This window comes from Vulpes lagopus, chromosome 14 (assembly GCF_018345385.1).
Source record: "Vulpes lagopus strain Blue_001 chromosome 14, ASM1834538v1, whole genome shotgun sequence".
Lineage (NCBI taxonomy): Eukaryota > Metazoa > Chordata > Mammalia > Carnivora > Canidae > Vulpes > Vulpes lagopus.
Window position 1 is genome coordinate 35949451 of NC_054837.1, and position 15699 is coordinate 35965149.

Below are 15699 nucleotides of genomic sequence, written 5' to 3' on the forward strand. Positions count from 1 at the left end.
CACCTTCTGCCAGATGTTCACAGGGGCCTAAAGCCCTCCATTAGGTCCACACGTGGGCCAGGGGAGCTGCGGTTCTCTAGGGCTGGCGCAGCCTCCTGTCTCCAGCTGGTGCTTGCACAGGGATTTGAAAATATAGAATTCCCACCATTATGATTTTTCAGGTAACACATTGAGGTGTGGTAACACCTGGAACAGTGGCTGTGGACTGGGTTTCTGTGGTTTTACCCGTTGCCTCCAAGGCGCCTGTACACTTCTATTGTGACCTGTGCTGCCATATCACTTGATTGTTGGAGGTGGCTTCCTGTCCACTCCACTTGCATTCTACATAGTGTCATGGCCTGTGAGTGTCAGAACAGATGCACATGTTCACCCTGTGTCCCCCAGCTTGGGGATAGACATCGCTACTTTGTATCCTGAGGGTGGGCAGCCACCTCCCTCAGACCAGTGCTGAGCTTCTCAGTGCATCATTTGGAACGCCCACCCCTCTTTGAGCCACACTGGGAGTAGGGATCCTCACCATCTCTGGGTGGCCTGAGCCCCCGTGTCTCAGTGGTGCACATGCCTTCTTGCCAGGTTGTTTCAGCCCGTGCAGTATGGCCAGAAGCCTGAGGGTCGCACTGTGGCTTTCCCCAGCACACACCCGCCCCGGACAGCAGCCTCTGCCACAGCCACAGCCAATCCGCAGGGCCACATGCGAGGACGTCCGCCTATTGCCACATTCTCTGCAAATCCAGATACGAAAGGTATGCCTCATGTGCCGGTGTGCCCTCGGGGTTACCGAGGGTCTTTACAGATGGAGCTCCTTATGCTTCCCCTGCCCCTCTGGGCGGGCAACCGTTGCTTTGAGCAGGAGCGGGCCACCTGCTCTGGCTCTGCTGAACACACCTCATGTAGCGCGCCCAGGAGTTTCTGGCCTTTTAGTTTCTTAAAATTGGAGTTTTTCCCAAGCAAGACATCACAGTCTTGATTGAGCTGCTCTTGGCGTGCTAATGAAGCTGTGCGTCGGCGAAGGCTCTTTTATGCAGGGAAGTGCGTTTCAGAGTTGTGTACAAAACCTCAGGAAGGCTGCTTTCACATTTGGGACCATCACTCACGCGTAGCCTGACTGTCACTGTGAAGAAGGGTAGTGCTGACTGGCAGAAGGTAACAGGACAGTGTTCTAGCCTTTATCACCGGGTCCTCTGCTTCCGGCCCGCGTGCCCGTGCAGCGCCGCCCACAGCATGTGGGTGGGGCGCGGCTCCTGGGATGGTCCTGCGCTCTGTGTCCTGCAGCAGCAACTGTGTGGCCTGCTGACGAACTCCAAGAACACCACACAGCAGATAGAAAGTTCTCTCTCTCACACCCTACAGAGCACACCTTCCACCCTTTTTGTAAAGAGGGCTTCTCATTTGAGAGACTTTAATGAAATGTTTGTTTTGTTTCTTTGAAATTCGGGTTTAAAATACTGCATTTCGTGAAGAACCTCTAACAGCTTTGCACAAACAAACCTTATCGATTGCAGTGGCGGCAGCCCCGTTTCAGACCTCCCAGGCCTCCACCAGTGCTCCCGCTCCGAGACAGCCGCCGGCAGCGACCTCCAGCACAGCACCTAGCCCAGCCCATCCTGCGAAACCGCGGGCCCCGCCCCCGCCCCCGCCCCAGGCCCCCTCGCACCCGGCCGGGCAGAGCGCGCTGCCTCAGGGGCTGGTGCTCACCTCGCAGGCTCAGGCGCGCCTGCCCAGTAAGTGGCCTCGCCCCTCCTGGTTCTGCCACGTCTTTGCCACGGGAAGTTGTGTTCCGATCAGCGTGTGTGAAGAGCCTTGCTGTCCACTCCCCTTTGTCTCCCTAACCTCATACCCGGGTGCTGCCTTTTGCCACGCTGTCGTTTCTGGCTCTAAGTGTGCAGAGGGATGCACTCTGCAGGGCCAACACCCAGGCCCTGTCCTCCTCTGCCCTTTCTCCTGATCCCTTGGGCATCAGCTCCACTTTCCTCCCGCGCATGCTCTGCTGACATGCTGATGGCCTCGCTTTTCCTAAGCGTGCCAGAGACTTGCTCCATCGGCCACTGGGCTCAGCCCTGGGAGCAAGTAGCACTCAGGCGAGAGTGCGTAACATCCTCACCAGCGAGGGAACTGGTGATGGTTGTTAAAAAAAAAACATGACTTGTTTTTACTCTCTTACCTATTATCACACTTAAGCCTGGTATGAATTCTGCTCAGCTGAGACATCTCCTAGTAATTTGGTGATGAAAACATCACAGTATTAAGTTTTCTTAGAACTTTTTACTGTGATCTGTCATTAGCATATTTGCCTATCTTACATGTGTCCCTGTTGATTCAGCTGTGGGAAGAGATGGGCATAGGCACCACTGTTTCTCAAATGCCCCTTTGAGCACTTTGTTTATGGGCATGACCAGTGTGTGGAGGTCTTTCTGGGAAGCTGGGGAGGGTGTGTCATGAGGAGACCCCAAGTTCAGGCTAGTCTCTCATGATGAAGCCTCACTTCCATTGCCAGTGAGTGGAATAATAGTCCCAGTTAGCTGCTGGGGGCAGGGAAGCCCTGCACGGGTGACCTATCTGTTTGCCAGGGACAGGTATTGTGGGGGCCGTGCCATGGGAGCTGAGCTTGGGCAGTGACCCCCACTGCCCTTCACTCCGTGTTCATGGAGCAGGGGCAGGGCTGTCCGTCCACACACACTTCTCTGCGCCTCCTCTTGTCGTTCCCTCCTGTTCACAGCTTCTGTGGGCAGGACCTCTGGATATTTTCTTGGTCTTCTGCTACCTGTTCTCTGTATGGTGTCACTAATCATTCTGGCATGGATTTCCTTGGGAGGGGGGGACATTTAGGCTCCATTATCAACCCTGGCGATCAATGGGGTGACAAATGTCGCAGCCAGATCGCCCTCACGTCCATAGGCTCCATTATCAACCAGTGAGGGACAGAACCCTATGTCCTGGTGTTCACTTACAGCCTGCAGGTAGTACCTCTCTGAGTCGGGTGCACAGGACTCCATCTCAGTTATATTTTCACAAACGATGTGTTAAGCAACGTCACGTCTGGCATTTCTTCAGTCAGTGTTCTTGATCAAGTCCTGTAGTCTAGTTGAAGCTAGTATGAAGTTTTACATCCAAAAGCTATGCTCATGTGATGTATTTATTACTAGTTACCTGTTCTCTTACACTTAAAGGGGTATAATCTCACGTACCTCTATGCACTGAATCGGACATGTATTTTTTCACATTTTGAAAGCTCTCTAAAGAGGTTGATACTAGAGTTCCAAAGTGTATCACAAATTGATTTCTGCTATATTTGATGTTTGCTGCTTTTCCATTAGTTGGAGAGAAAAGTAAAGTATTCATTGGTAGTTTGGTTAATGATATTAATATCTGATATCTAGAATCTTTACCAGTTATAATTAAGTAAGTTAACCATTAAAAATCCAACATTAATTTAATTTTCTTTTTCCTATTTAAGTAATTATTTCCTGGAAGCATTAGAAAGCAATACCTAAGAAACGTTTTTGTGACACTTCAGGTTACCACAGGTGGTCATTCTGGGCGACAGACGGTCGTCATTAGAACAGTTGCAAACTTCTCCCAAAAGTTTTAATCCCCCTTTCCTCTGCATTTCCACAGGTGGGGAGGTGGTCAAAATAGCCCAGCTAGCTTCCCTGGCAGGGCCACAGAGCCGAGTCGCCCAGCCAGAAACCCCAGTGACGCTGCAGTTCCAGGGGAACAAGTTCACCTTGTCCCACAGCCAGCTCCGGCAGCTCACTGCTGGCCAGCCCTTGCAACTGCAAGGTAAGGGGCAGCCGCCCAGGACCCTGCTATGGTCCTGGCTTCCCTGCTGCTGTTGGGGCTTGGGCATGTCTGGCAGGTCCCATCAGCTCAGATGCTTCATCTGTGAACAGCCTTCATGAGTCTTCCATTGGGTGTTCAGAGGGCTGGCCAGGTAACACATAAAGCACCTGCTTGCCTATGGTTGAGGCATGCTACATAGCTGATGCTGGTTTTGATAAAATGTGCTCTTTGGAAATGTTCCTTATTACCATATTTTTTTACTTTCATAACACTCTTTTAAGTAAGTTCTACACCCTGCGTGGGGCTTGAACTTTTGACTCCCAAGGTCAGGAGTCACATGCTCCACTGAGCCAGGTAGACACCCCAAATGTTCCCTATTTTTAAAATAAAAATAGAAATATTTGATATTTTTTAATTTCTACTGTGAAATAAATTGTCTTAAAAACACCAAAGGACTAGCAGATTACACAGGAGTTCTTTCATACATGGATTTTACAGCATTGACTCCTAGGCCAGAGCTTCCTAGGCCTTTGAGCATGACATGTTCTTTTAGTAACTACTTTGTGCAGAGGACAAGTAGTCCAAGGTGCATGCTAGGATTAGCCCTAAGTGACCAAGTGGCAGCGGCTCTGAGTTTGAGTTCCCCCTGGCTGTGGGCCTGGGCCACAGGTGGTGCCCACAGCAGCCTCCCTGGGATGAGGTGTGTGCAGCACTTAGCCAGGGTTGGGACACTGCACAGGTGCTGGAAGGTCACACACAGGTTCACAAAGCAAGGCCCCAGGAAGTCTTCAACAAAGACAGCTTTTAATTTGGCGTGATTCCCTGTTCCTTCAGCTTTCTGGCCATCTGTTTATATCTCCAGTAGGCCCTAGTTTGTGCAGAGCCCAGCATGGGAACATTCCTCCAGAGTAAAAGACATCAGAAAGACTTTACACACAAGGCTGAATGGGGCAAGCTCCTTAAACGGTGTGAGGAGAGCTGCAACTTTCGGGCTAGAAACAGTTTTTAGATTATTTTTTTCATTGAGCTTTATGGGTCAGCCAGCACCAACATGTGATTCCAAAGCTGGGATTCTTTCCCTGGGAGTGACTTGGTGCTGTAGGCAGTCATGATAGACCAGTCCTGGGCACCCACCACAATGCCTGAAGTCTGGAATGGCAAAGAATAGATGAGTGTTTTCTTGACTTTAAGCAAAAACAACTCTGTTCCTTATGCTTTTCATTTATTGGAAATGAAACGTGCATTTTTTTCCCAAGTAACTGAACTCCACGCTGCCACGTTGGAGTAAGTGTGATTTCAGATTTTCAGTTTATTGCTTCATTTGCTCATGTACATTTGGAAGTGAGTGTAGCAGGTAGGAGGAGGTGCATGCGGCCCATGAGTGACACCTCTTGGTGCTTGTGTGATTGCAGGCAGCGTTCTTCAGATCGTATCTGCCCCAGGGCAGTCCTACCTGCGACCGCCAGGCCCTGTGGTGATGCAGACTATGTCTCAGGCAGGCGCCCTCAATGCCCTGGGAAGCAAACCCCCCGCCGGCAGCTCAGTGCCAGTGACTGCACCAGGTAGAGTGCTTTGAGCGGGAACACTTGACTTTTGAAGCTTTTTTCTGTGTGACTTTGCTTCTAAGGTAATGGGAAGATGTTTATGATTTGTGCCTGTGGTACCTCAGAACCCAAAAGTCCTGCTGTGACAGTCTCCAGTTTCCACAAGCAGGCCACTGTCAGCTGGTTTGTTTTCTTTCTCTTTCCTCTCAGAGATACTGCTTAAATATGACTGGTCTTCACTCACTTAGATTCTTGTTTTCTTTTTGTTCTAACGAGAAGCTTGAAATCATGAGAAATTTGACTTGCATTTAGCGAGCATACTAGAATTTCCCCTAGGACAGGTAATAGAGTGGGATTTGGGCCCTTTTCTGGCCTGCCTGTGGCCTGCTTCCCACCAGGGTCCTACCTCCCCGGACATGCCCAGCATCCTGTGGTCTGCTGAGAAGGCTGAGTGGGCGGTCGATTGGAGTTCATGGTTAGAAGCAGCAGGGAGCCCCCTGACCCAAAACCCTTTTCCCTGCTCAGCCTGGGCCCTGTGTTGTCTGTGGCAAGACTGGGCGGGCCCTGCTGTGGGTCTGGAGAAGTCTGTGTCCCAGCCATGGCTGGTTCTGTTTTCCAGGCCTCCTTCTACCCCCACCCCCAAAGCCCACTCTGTGCCCACAGGAGGCACCTGTCTCCCCAGGACATCTTACCCGAGGCCCCTTTCAGTCCTCAGTCAGGATGTATGGTGTGGCCTGGCTGATGGGGGTGGGCCGCTGGGATGCAGTGACCACTCTGTCCTCTGGAGGGCAAGGGCAGTGCTAAGTCCCTACTGGGGGCAGGGGAACGGATGAAGCCCCAGGGGCTCTGTGGCTGCTGTGCTGGGTGATGGTAGTGAGGGTGACCACAGGCTTCCTCTGAGCACGTGAGAGAGAGACAGACCCATGGCATTCGGCCAAGACGACAGCCAGAGCATAGAGTGCTTCGAGGGCGGTCCTGAGTGATTACTTGAGTTGATGTGTTCCGGGAGCGAGCTGCCAGAGGACAGGCTCTGCAGAGTCACTGTTAGCTTCACTTTCCAGCTCTTCCCTCTTGCTTTGTAGTTGGTGTGCCTGGGCGAGTGGCAGTCAATCCCCTGGCTGCAGGAGAACCTGGAATGGCCTCCAAACCAGCCTCTCCTGTTGGAGGGCCAACCCAGGTATGGCGCCGTCCATGTCCCCCACAACGGCACATGGGGGCATGTGCCCTGGACCACTCCTTCACCTTCAGAAGTTGTTTCTCAGAAGCTACTTGTTGTGCGGGACAGTTGTGATATTTAATGGTGTTGTCAATGTACGTGCCTTTGAAAGCACATCATCTCTCTGAATCCCAGAACTTGACTTTAAAAACTCTTTTCATAACAAAACCGGGCTTTGTGATTTTTGGAATCCCTTTTCATGTTTTTTACTTTCTTGTATCCGTTTTCCGGGTGTTAGAAATCTCACCAGGTCTGGAGAAATACTTTTCAGTCAGAGACACATACCCATTTTGTCCACCTTCTTTCTGTGACTTGTCTGCTGGGACGTGAATGTCTCAGGATTGCTGTGTGTGATGGATGCCATGGGGCTTGGTGAGACCAGGCCCTGGGCCTGCTGTTCCTCAGTGACCATTTTCAACACTGTTTTCCATGAAGGAGGAGAAGACTAGACTCCTGAGAGAGCGACTGGACCAAATCTACTTTGTCAACGAACGGCGCTGCTCTCGAGCCCCTATGTACGGCAGAGATTTGTTGCGGATTTGTTCTGTGGTTGGCAGAGAACAGACACCTTGGCCTGGGGCTTCTGATAGCAGTCAGCAGAAGGGGACCGGGCCAGCGAGCAGTTACACGTCACCCTCAAATGGTCAGAAGGACCTGATTTTGACGCTGACCCAGCGGCAAGCCTGCCTGCAGGATATCATCGACAGGTAGGGTGCCCTTGTGTGTGCATGCACCTAGTGCTCCTTCCTGGCCTTCCCACAGGCCTCCGGCAGCACTTGTCCTATCACAAAGGTTTGTTCCTGTCCCGTTTCTCCTTGTTCCTTGGAAGTCTGTTTTTAATCATTTCCAGGCTCTTCAGCTTTGGCACCAGCTGGTCTTTCCAACCTCTGAGAAGGCTGTGTGTCCTTGGGTTGATTTCTTTTCTGTTGGGTACTGTTCCCGGGGCAGTGCTTGGGTGAACGTTGGCTGGCCTGGGTGCAGGGCCACAACAGCCATGTTAATTCTGGCTACACAGAATAAACCACTGTGTAGCTTTAGAAGAGAAGACAAAAACCTAGTTGCCATTGGGCCCAGGGCCAGCCCAGCCCCCCACCTGCCAAGTGTGTGTCTTTGCTTTATCTTTGCCCTACCGAGTGCACGGACTATTGTTGCACTCCATTCCCTTTGAGTGCAGGTTAGGTCCAGGCTGAGAATGGGTCTCCTCTATCTACTCTGTACACCCAGCCAAGTACATCTCGTGGTCAGTCCTTGTTGATGGTGGGGACCCAGCAGTGTTCCTGCGGCCTGGCTCATGTGCACTGTGTTAGCACACAGAGTCTTCTCACTGCCCTAAATCCCCTATTGCTCTGCCTGTTGGCCTCTCCCCATGAAACCCTGACAGCCTCTTTAATGTCTCTGTAGCTGTGCCTTTTTCAGAGTATCCCATCCTTGGAACTGTATAGGATACAGGCTCCAGACGGGCTCCTTTCTCTTAGTGAGATGCTGCGAAGGTCCTGTGCTGCTTTTCATGACTTGACAGCTCCCAATAATATTTCCCTGTCTGGATGGGCCAGTGTATCCATCACCTACTGAAGAACATCTTGGTTGCTTGCCAAGTTTTGGCTGTCACAGATGAAGCTGCTATAAACATCCACGTGCAGATTGTGGTGTGAACGTAAATTTCAGTTCATTTGAGTAAATCCCAAGAAGCATGATCGTCAAATCTCCTGGTGGGAGCATGTTTCGCTTTGTCAGAAAATGTCAAGCAGACTAGCCAAGTGGCTGCCCCATTCTGCATTCCCAGCAGCAGTGAGAGCAAGCTTCTGCTGCCTCTTGTCCTCGTCATGCCGCTGAGGTGTGGTTGTGAGTTCTGGCCGTTCTGAGAGGTATGCAGTGGTGTCTCATGGCTATTAACATCTGCATTTCCCTGAGGACATATGATGCTGAGCCTCTTTCGGTTTTTTGCCGCGTGTGTCTTTTCTGTGGAGATGTGTCTATCAAGGTCTTTGACCCATTTTTTTAAATGGGTTGTTTGTTTTCTCGTTGCATTTTAAGAGTTCTTCGTATGTTTTGGATGACAGTCCTTTATCAGAGGTGTCTTGTCTGTGGCTTGTCTCTTCATGACTTTGGTTTTCATGGGACGGTAGTGTTTAGGTTGAGTGAAGTCCGGCTGTCCGTCCTCTCATGAGCTGTGCATTTGGGATTAGACCTGGAAAATTATCGCCACCCCCTGGTCACCCGGGCTTTTCCCTGTGTTTTCTAGGAGTTTCCTTGTCTGTATTTCACTTTAGATCTAAGGCTCATTTTGAATGGATGTTTGTGAGGGGACTAGATCTTCATCTAGATTAATTTTCTCCCATTTAAAGAGTCCTGTATTGTGGAAAATGTTCAAACATATGCAAGCAGAATAATGCAGTGAATCCCAGTGTACCCAGAGCCCGTCTTCAGCACTTACTGGCTCTTAGCCAGTCTCGTTTCATCTGTTTACTACCCCAAAGCACAGACTGTTTTGCAATGAGTTCCAGACAAACATGGTTCCTATATAAGATTTCATCGTGCTCAGAAAGAAACAGTCACTGTACTATTATCACATCTAAAAAAAGAACAGTTTTTAACATCATTAAGTGTCTATTCCGCATGCACATTTTTGATTGACTCATAAATATATTTTTTAAAGACTTTATTTATGCATGAGAGACACAGAGAGAAAGGCAGAGACATAGAGGGCGAAGCAGGCTCCTTACAGGGAGCCCGGAGCGGAACTCAATCACAGGACCAGGGATCACACTCTGAGCCAAAGGCAAACGTTCTCAACCACTGAGCCACCCAGGCGTCCGTGTGTCATAAATATTTTTATGGTTCCAATCAAAATCACAGTAATGTAGATATGTAGCAGTTGATGGATACGTCTGTCACGTATATCCTAATCTGTAGGTTGTGCTTCTAGGTCACTTTTTTTTCCCTTGCAGTTTATTTGTTGAGGAAACCTGATGGTTTGCCCTGTAGAATTTCTCACAATTGGGATTTGCTGATTGATTCTTCAAGATATAATCTGACACGTTACTTTGTTCACTGTATTGTCTATAAATTGCTGGATTCAAAGGCTTGATCAAATTTATGTTGGCTGTTATTTTGGGTTTTTTTGCAAGAATGGGGTTTTTTTTGCCCTGCCTTGTCTTGATCACTGTGGCTGTGCAGCAGGACAGCGTTGGGCAGTGTTCTTCCTCCAGCTGTGTTCTCGTTCAGTGCTCTGTGAGCATTTCTGGTCTGTGGCTTTTCCACATCAGCCTTAGGTTTGGTATGTTGCTAATCTACAGAATAACTGGCTAAGATTGGGATTGGGATTGTGCCAAATCTTTAGTTAGATTGGGAACAGACACATTGGCCATGTGGACTCTTCGGATCAGTGAATGTGGAGTTGTTCTCCATTTATTCAGTGCTTTAATTTTGTCCACCAGAGTTTACATGCAGTTGGTAGCAAGTCAGGGAAACCCAGCTTGAGCTGACCTCTGGAGTGAGGTTCTTCTGGTATGGGTGGCGTCCAGAGGTCTGGAGGTGGTGTCATGCGGCTATAATGGCCCATCTGAGTGGTCATTGTGTTCCTCTCAGCAGGGCCTCTTCCTGCTAAGTCTGGCTTCCCTCCTGGTGGCATGGTTGGCTATACCAGTTCTGGGGTTCACACATTCTCCCCCCAGACCATCATGGTGACAAAGCACCTGCACCCTCAGATTCCCATCAGAACATATGCACTTCATAGGGAATGGGCATCTGTGCCCTTTCCTGCACTCTGGACAGAGGGGGGATGTGCCCCGTGCTTGTTGTTTCCATCCGGGTGGCCCTCAGTAGCCAGCATTGGTGAGACCCACTCCCATAGTTGCTGTGACCGATGGTGTGGGCCAGCAGCCACATCACCCATGTGGTAATTGTAATTAGGCATCCTGGCTCCTCTGGCAACTCTGCCTTTGGAAGGTTCTGCCTACTTCCTTCTTAAGCCTTTGCTTCCTGGGATAGAGGTGCTGCTGGTGGAGATGCCGTGGGCAGTGTGTGTGACATAGGTGCTTTCTTCTCAGGGTGGTATGTGTGATCCCTCCGGTGGTGGCCGCACCCCCTTCCTTGTGGGTGGCGAGGCCGCCATCCCTCTATAGCCACAGGATGAGGATCTTGAGGCACTGCCTGAAAGAGCACATAGCTCCCTACGCACAGCAGCTGCAGCGGATGACGGCCCTACGCTCCCTACGATTTCCTGAGCTCAGATTGGTCCAGTTTGACTCAGGTACGACAGGGGCCCCCATCTGCACTGGCCTTGAGATTGCCTCTCCTTGCTCAGATTACAAGAGACTTGATGTTGTTCATTCCATAGGAAAGCTCGAAGCTTTAGCCATCTTACTGCAGAAGTTGAAATCTGAAGGACGTCGAGTGCTGATCTTATCACAGATGGTTCTCATGCTGGATATTTTAGAAATGTTCTTGAACTTCCATTATCTCACATACATCAGGATCGATGAAAATGCCAACAGTGAGCAACGGCAGGTAAGGAAGAGGTTTCCTTTGTTACAGTTGATGGTTCAGTGTTGTTCATGTGAGTCACCGATTTCTGCTGTGGTTTCTCAGAACTGTGTAAGTGCAGGGCTGTGGCGGTCCTTCAAGACAAGGGGAGGAGCTACTCCACGTCCCCGGGCTCTAACAGGTCTTCGGTTTGTGTGTCCTGTTACTGGGGCGTGCGCAGCTGGCTGCTGTCTCCACATTGAGCTTGGTGGCCTGCGGCCATGAGGAGCAGGTCGGTGTGCTTCAGATGCAGCCAGGGCGGGTCGGGGGTTAGGGGGGAGAGTGAGCACAGTCCACATGAGGCGCCTTGCAAGAAACATAAGTTCACACAGCGTGCCCCTTTGTCACTTGTCAGATTAGCTAAAGGTGTATTGCTTTGGTCAGCGCAGCAAGACAGGTGTTCTCACACATTGCTAGCAGGTGTGAAGCTGCACAGCTTTCTAGGAGATGGGTTGATAAGTGTGGGTCATGGATGTGCACAGGCTTGAGTGACTGTGCATGGAGGGCTCAGCGTGTCTGCAGCACCTCTGCTCCTCCCTGGAACAGCACATGCGTCCAGCAGCAGAATATGTCCATAGGTTATGCGTGTACCGTGCTGCTTGGTGGCACTGTCCCAAGTGTCTGTGGGCTGAACTACGAGGTGGTCATCAGAGCATTTGGGACGGGATCAGGAACACAGCAGAACGCTCCCATGCCGGAAGCAGGCTGCCAGAGTGTAGACCGTGTCAGCCTCTTGGTGTGATCCCACACACGTGTGACTTTTCACCCGAGTACATACGCACAGAGAAGGGCCTGGAAAGAGATGCAGCACAGGGCTAACAAAATTTTCTGGGTAGTGATGTAATAGGTGGCGTGTGGACTCTCTGGGAAGAAAAGGGTCAGTGTCACAGTCTCGTTTGGTGCTGAAATTATTGCAGAGGGCAGTGTTCACAGGAGGCTGAGAGCCTCTCTCCAGCCTGTTTCCCTGCTCCCTCAGCCTTACTCCCGGGCCTTTTGCTGTGAAGTGCCCCGGCATTGCCTGAGGGTACAGGACCGAGCACACGTCCCTCCCCAGGAAGACTCTGTGTTCTCGTGGGGCCTACGAGTTGAGCTGACAGTCCATGTCAGGTGGAGTCTGACATTTTCCTTTTGTCTCTGTGGCCTGCAATGTGCAGAGCGTGTGGGGATGTCTGTGATCAGTAAGCGAGTGATGGTGCGGATGCGTGCATAAAAGCCAGGACAGCTGGACGTTTGTTCGTAACTGGGAGCTGTCCCAGGGTTTACCAGAGGAGCTAACCCAAGGGATTTCCTTCATCTCAGGAACTGATGAGGAGTTTCAACAGAGACAGGAGGATTTTCTGCGCCATTCTGTCAACCCATAGCCGTGCCACAGGCGTGAGCCTGGTGGAGGCTGATGCCGTGGTGTTCTATGACAATGACCTGAACCCCGTGATGGATGCCAAGGCCCAGGAGTGGTGCGAACGGATTGGGAGGCGCAAGGATGTCCACATATACAGGTGAGAGTGGTGGGTGTGACAGTGAGTCCACGGAGGCACCACATGGAACTCAAATATACGCTGCAATTTGTTCCAGAAGTTCCTGCTGTGTCGTTTGTTTTTTCTGAGGCAGACTTCTGTTCTTGCTTCTGGCCCGGCATTTGCTTGGTTTATAATTAGTTTGCTTGAAATTGTGATCAAGTTATGTTGCTTAGACATAACTTGCTGTGCATCTGACGCATATCTTTTGTGCCTCTTTTAGAGGACCTGCCCCTTCAAAAGGGCAGTTTATGTTTCAGAGTGTCTCAGTTACTATCAGATAGAAGTTGTCTGTTAGTAAGATGATGACTGAAAGAACTCAAATCTGTGTACACTGCCTTCAGATACAAACTAGCTGGCCCTGTATATAGCTGAGAAAGTGGAGGAGGCGCTCCTGTGTATTTCTGAGCTTCCAGAAGTATTTACTATAGTAGTGTAATAACCGTGGGTTTCTGGTGTGTGCTAGCGCTTGATGGTCCCTGTTTGGTACCCGACCACCTGTGTGCTGGTGTGTGTGCAGTGCTGGCAGCTGGGAGCGCGAGGCCCAGCCTGTGTGTGTGACCATTCACTCCTTCCACTGAGGCGGAGTCCTCCAAAGGCCGACTTTAAGTAGCTGTATTACTGCCTCTCTGAGGTTCACGGAGCAGGTAATACGTTTATAGTGAAGTATCCCTCAGGGATAGCAATTGGTGACATTTTGCTGTATATCTTTCCAGGCGTCTTTCTAATTTTTTAGACGGCTCATGCTGAAAGTCTTATTTGTTAATCCCTTTTGCTTTCAATGGTATGTGGAGAATGTGTCTTGTTACCAGTAGCTGTAAGTCTAGTGTGCCATGTAAGTTGTATGAGCAACGTTTTCCTGAGTGATCCTCTCAGCAGTTGCGAGCCAGAAATGGGAAAACTATTTTATTCTCAGCAACTATGATCCACAAACACTCAGGAACAGTCTTGGCAGTAAAGGTACAGGATGCGTAGGAAACGAGGATAAAATTGTGCAAAACATAGTGAGACCTGAGTAGGAGGCTGTGCTGTGTTCTGGGGACGGGAAGACCTGGTACATAGAAATGTGCTTTCCCCCAAAGCGATGTTAATATGTAGAATGGTTTTAACGAAAGCCATAATTGTGGGTATTTGTGTAGGTGTACCTGTGTACACTTGTGATTGGAAAAAGTGGTTTTTACTCTTTTTTTTTTTTTTTTTAAGATTTTATTTATTTGAGAGAGTGAGCATACACACAAGCATGAGTGGAGGAAGAGAGAGAAGCAGGCTCTCTGCTGAACAGGGACCCGATGTGGGGCTCTGACATGAGGCTTGCTCCCAGGACCCTGGGATCATGACCTGAGCTGAAGGCAAGATGCTCAACTGATAGCCATCCAGGCGCTCCTGGATAAAGTGGTTTTTAAAAGTGTATTTGGAGTGAAGGGTAGCTGATAATGGCGTACAGAAATACTGACAAGGGTTGCAGCAGAGAGGCTCGGGGGAAGGCATGTGAGGATCTGCCATCAGAGGGAGAGCAGTGACCAGTTGGGTGGGCTTCCAGCTTCATTGGAGTGCAGGTAATTTAGCGTGTGGTGCCAACACAGCAGACCATGAGGAAGAGCTGAGATCAGAGTGCTGTGCCCTCGTTATGGCCAGAATGCCGGCCCTAGGTTAAGCATGCAGGTATAGAAACAAATCAGTGGTCTTAGTGTAGTATTGAAGAGATGATACCTGTGGCTTGAAGGCATCACTTTAGCCAGGCAGAAAGCTTGGAGGGAAGGCAAGGCAGACATACCTGACTGCAATAAAATGAAAATTTAAGTTTTGGTTTGCAAAAAGAAACCAAAAGCAAAGCTGATGCACAAATAATAGATTGGGAAAAGTATTTGCAGTTCTCACAACAAACAGAGGGTCAGATAGCTCTTACAAGTTGAGGAGAAAGATAGATGAGCCCTTCTTTGAGAAAGGGGGAAGGAAGCTGAGAATCTGAATAGGCCATCCCACCTGCTCACACTTGTGGTACACCCAGGCTTGGTAGGTAAAGGGTAGGAGGCTGCATGTGTAGTGGCCTTGCTTAGATACTGGGACACGGGACAGCAGCAGCCACAGCTGCTGGTGGTGCCAGTGGTGTTGGCCAAGGGAGCTCCTACCCCTAACTGGGGATGTGAGTGTGGCATTATTTTGACATCAGTTTAGTGGAGTCTGCTGAACTGAAAACTATGCCTGTCCTTTGTCCCCAGCACTACCCTCTGTGGGGCCCAGCCCATGGTATCCCTGGTTCTTGTAGCTTGTTTACAAGGCACAAAGCAGGAACCAGAGAGTGCCCATGCTTGGGGTGAGGTATTGCCATACCTTGGGCATTGAGCAGCCACTGAAACCATTTGGGGGAGTAGGAGTCTTTGCAGCACACCACTCAGTAAGAAAGCAAAATGCAGATAAGTGTGTGGTGAAGCAGATGCTGTCCACCATTATGTTTAAGCGTGACCATTTGAAAATGAGGGGTATGTTATGTGTGCGTTGCAGGCTGTCAGCACTGGGGACAGCAGCTGCTCCACATAGGGAGTCCTCCTGGAGGACATTTATAGGTGGGGACCAGTGGAGGGAAAGATGGCAGAATCGATCATGGCCACAGAGGCATGGGACAGAGTGCAGTAAGGGAAGGTGGCGGTGGCTAGAGCTAGAGTGGGAGAGGTGGCCCTGACCGCCACGGAGGGGACTGCCCCATGTATACGTAGCCTCGTGGCTCCTGCCCAAGGGTCCAGGGTGCTGTGCCACCAGGCCCCTGCCCCCTGAACCGCTCATGGCATCGTGCCCCCCAGGTGACCCAGCTGTCATTGTACATGACATGTCTGTTTTGTAGGCTTGTGAGTGGTAACTCCATTGAAGAGAAGCTGTTGAAAAATGGAACCAAAGACTTGATCCGGGAAGTAGCTGCTCAGGGCAATGACTACTCCATGGCGTTCCTGACGCAGGTACTTGTCAATGGTGTGCAGTCCTCAAGGTTGCTGTGTGGTGATGGGGTTGGGGGTGGGTAAAGGGGTCACGCAGTTTAATGCATGCAGATGAGGAGTGGCTTGGCGGTTTCCCTGGTGTTGCAGTTTGATGGTCAGGTCAGCACTGACCTGTTTCTGGCTAGACACTG

At 50.2% G+C, this 15699-nt stretch overlaps 1 protein-coding gene and 1 non-coding gene across 13 annotated transcripts in view; both read left to right on the top strand.

Moving 5' to 3' along the window:
* EP400 (E1A binding protein p400) overlaps positions 1-15699 on the top strand; it is a 100765-nt gene that overhangs the window by 51445 nt on the left and 33621 nt on the right. For 11 of the 12 annotated variants that reach the window (XM_041728492.1, XM_041728498.1, XM_041728495.1 and 8 more), the window contains 10 exons: positions 574-743; positions 1503-1721; positions 3616-3780; positions 5193-5342; positions 6407-6501; positions 6976-7247; positions 10590-10792; positions 10880-11049; positions 12364-12560; positions 15418-15529. In XM_041728492.1, the coding sequence (XP_041584426.1) occupies positions 574-743; positions 1503-1721; positions 3616-3780; positions 5193-5342; positions 6407-6501; positions 6976-7247; positions 10590-10792; positions 10880-11049; positions 12364-12560; positions 15418-15529 (1753 nt within the window). The remainder of the gene's footprint in view (positions 1-573; positions 744-1502; positions 1722-3615; positions 3781-5192; positions 5343-6406; positions 6502-6975; positions 7248-10589; positions 10793-10879; positions 11050-12363; positions 12561-15417; positions 15530-15699) is intronic. The other variant, XM_041728502.1, reaches the window with a different exon arrangement.
* On the top strand, positions 12032-12162 carry LOC121475891. Its single transcript, XR_005983840.1, has one exon. It is a non-coding gene; the product is annotated as a small nucleolar RNA SNORA49 (small nucleolar RNA).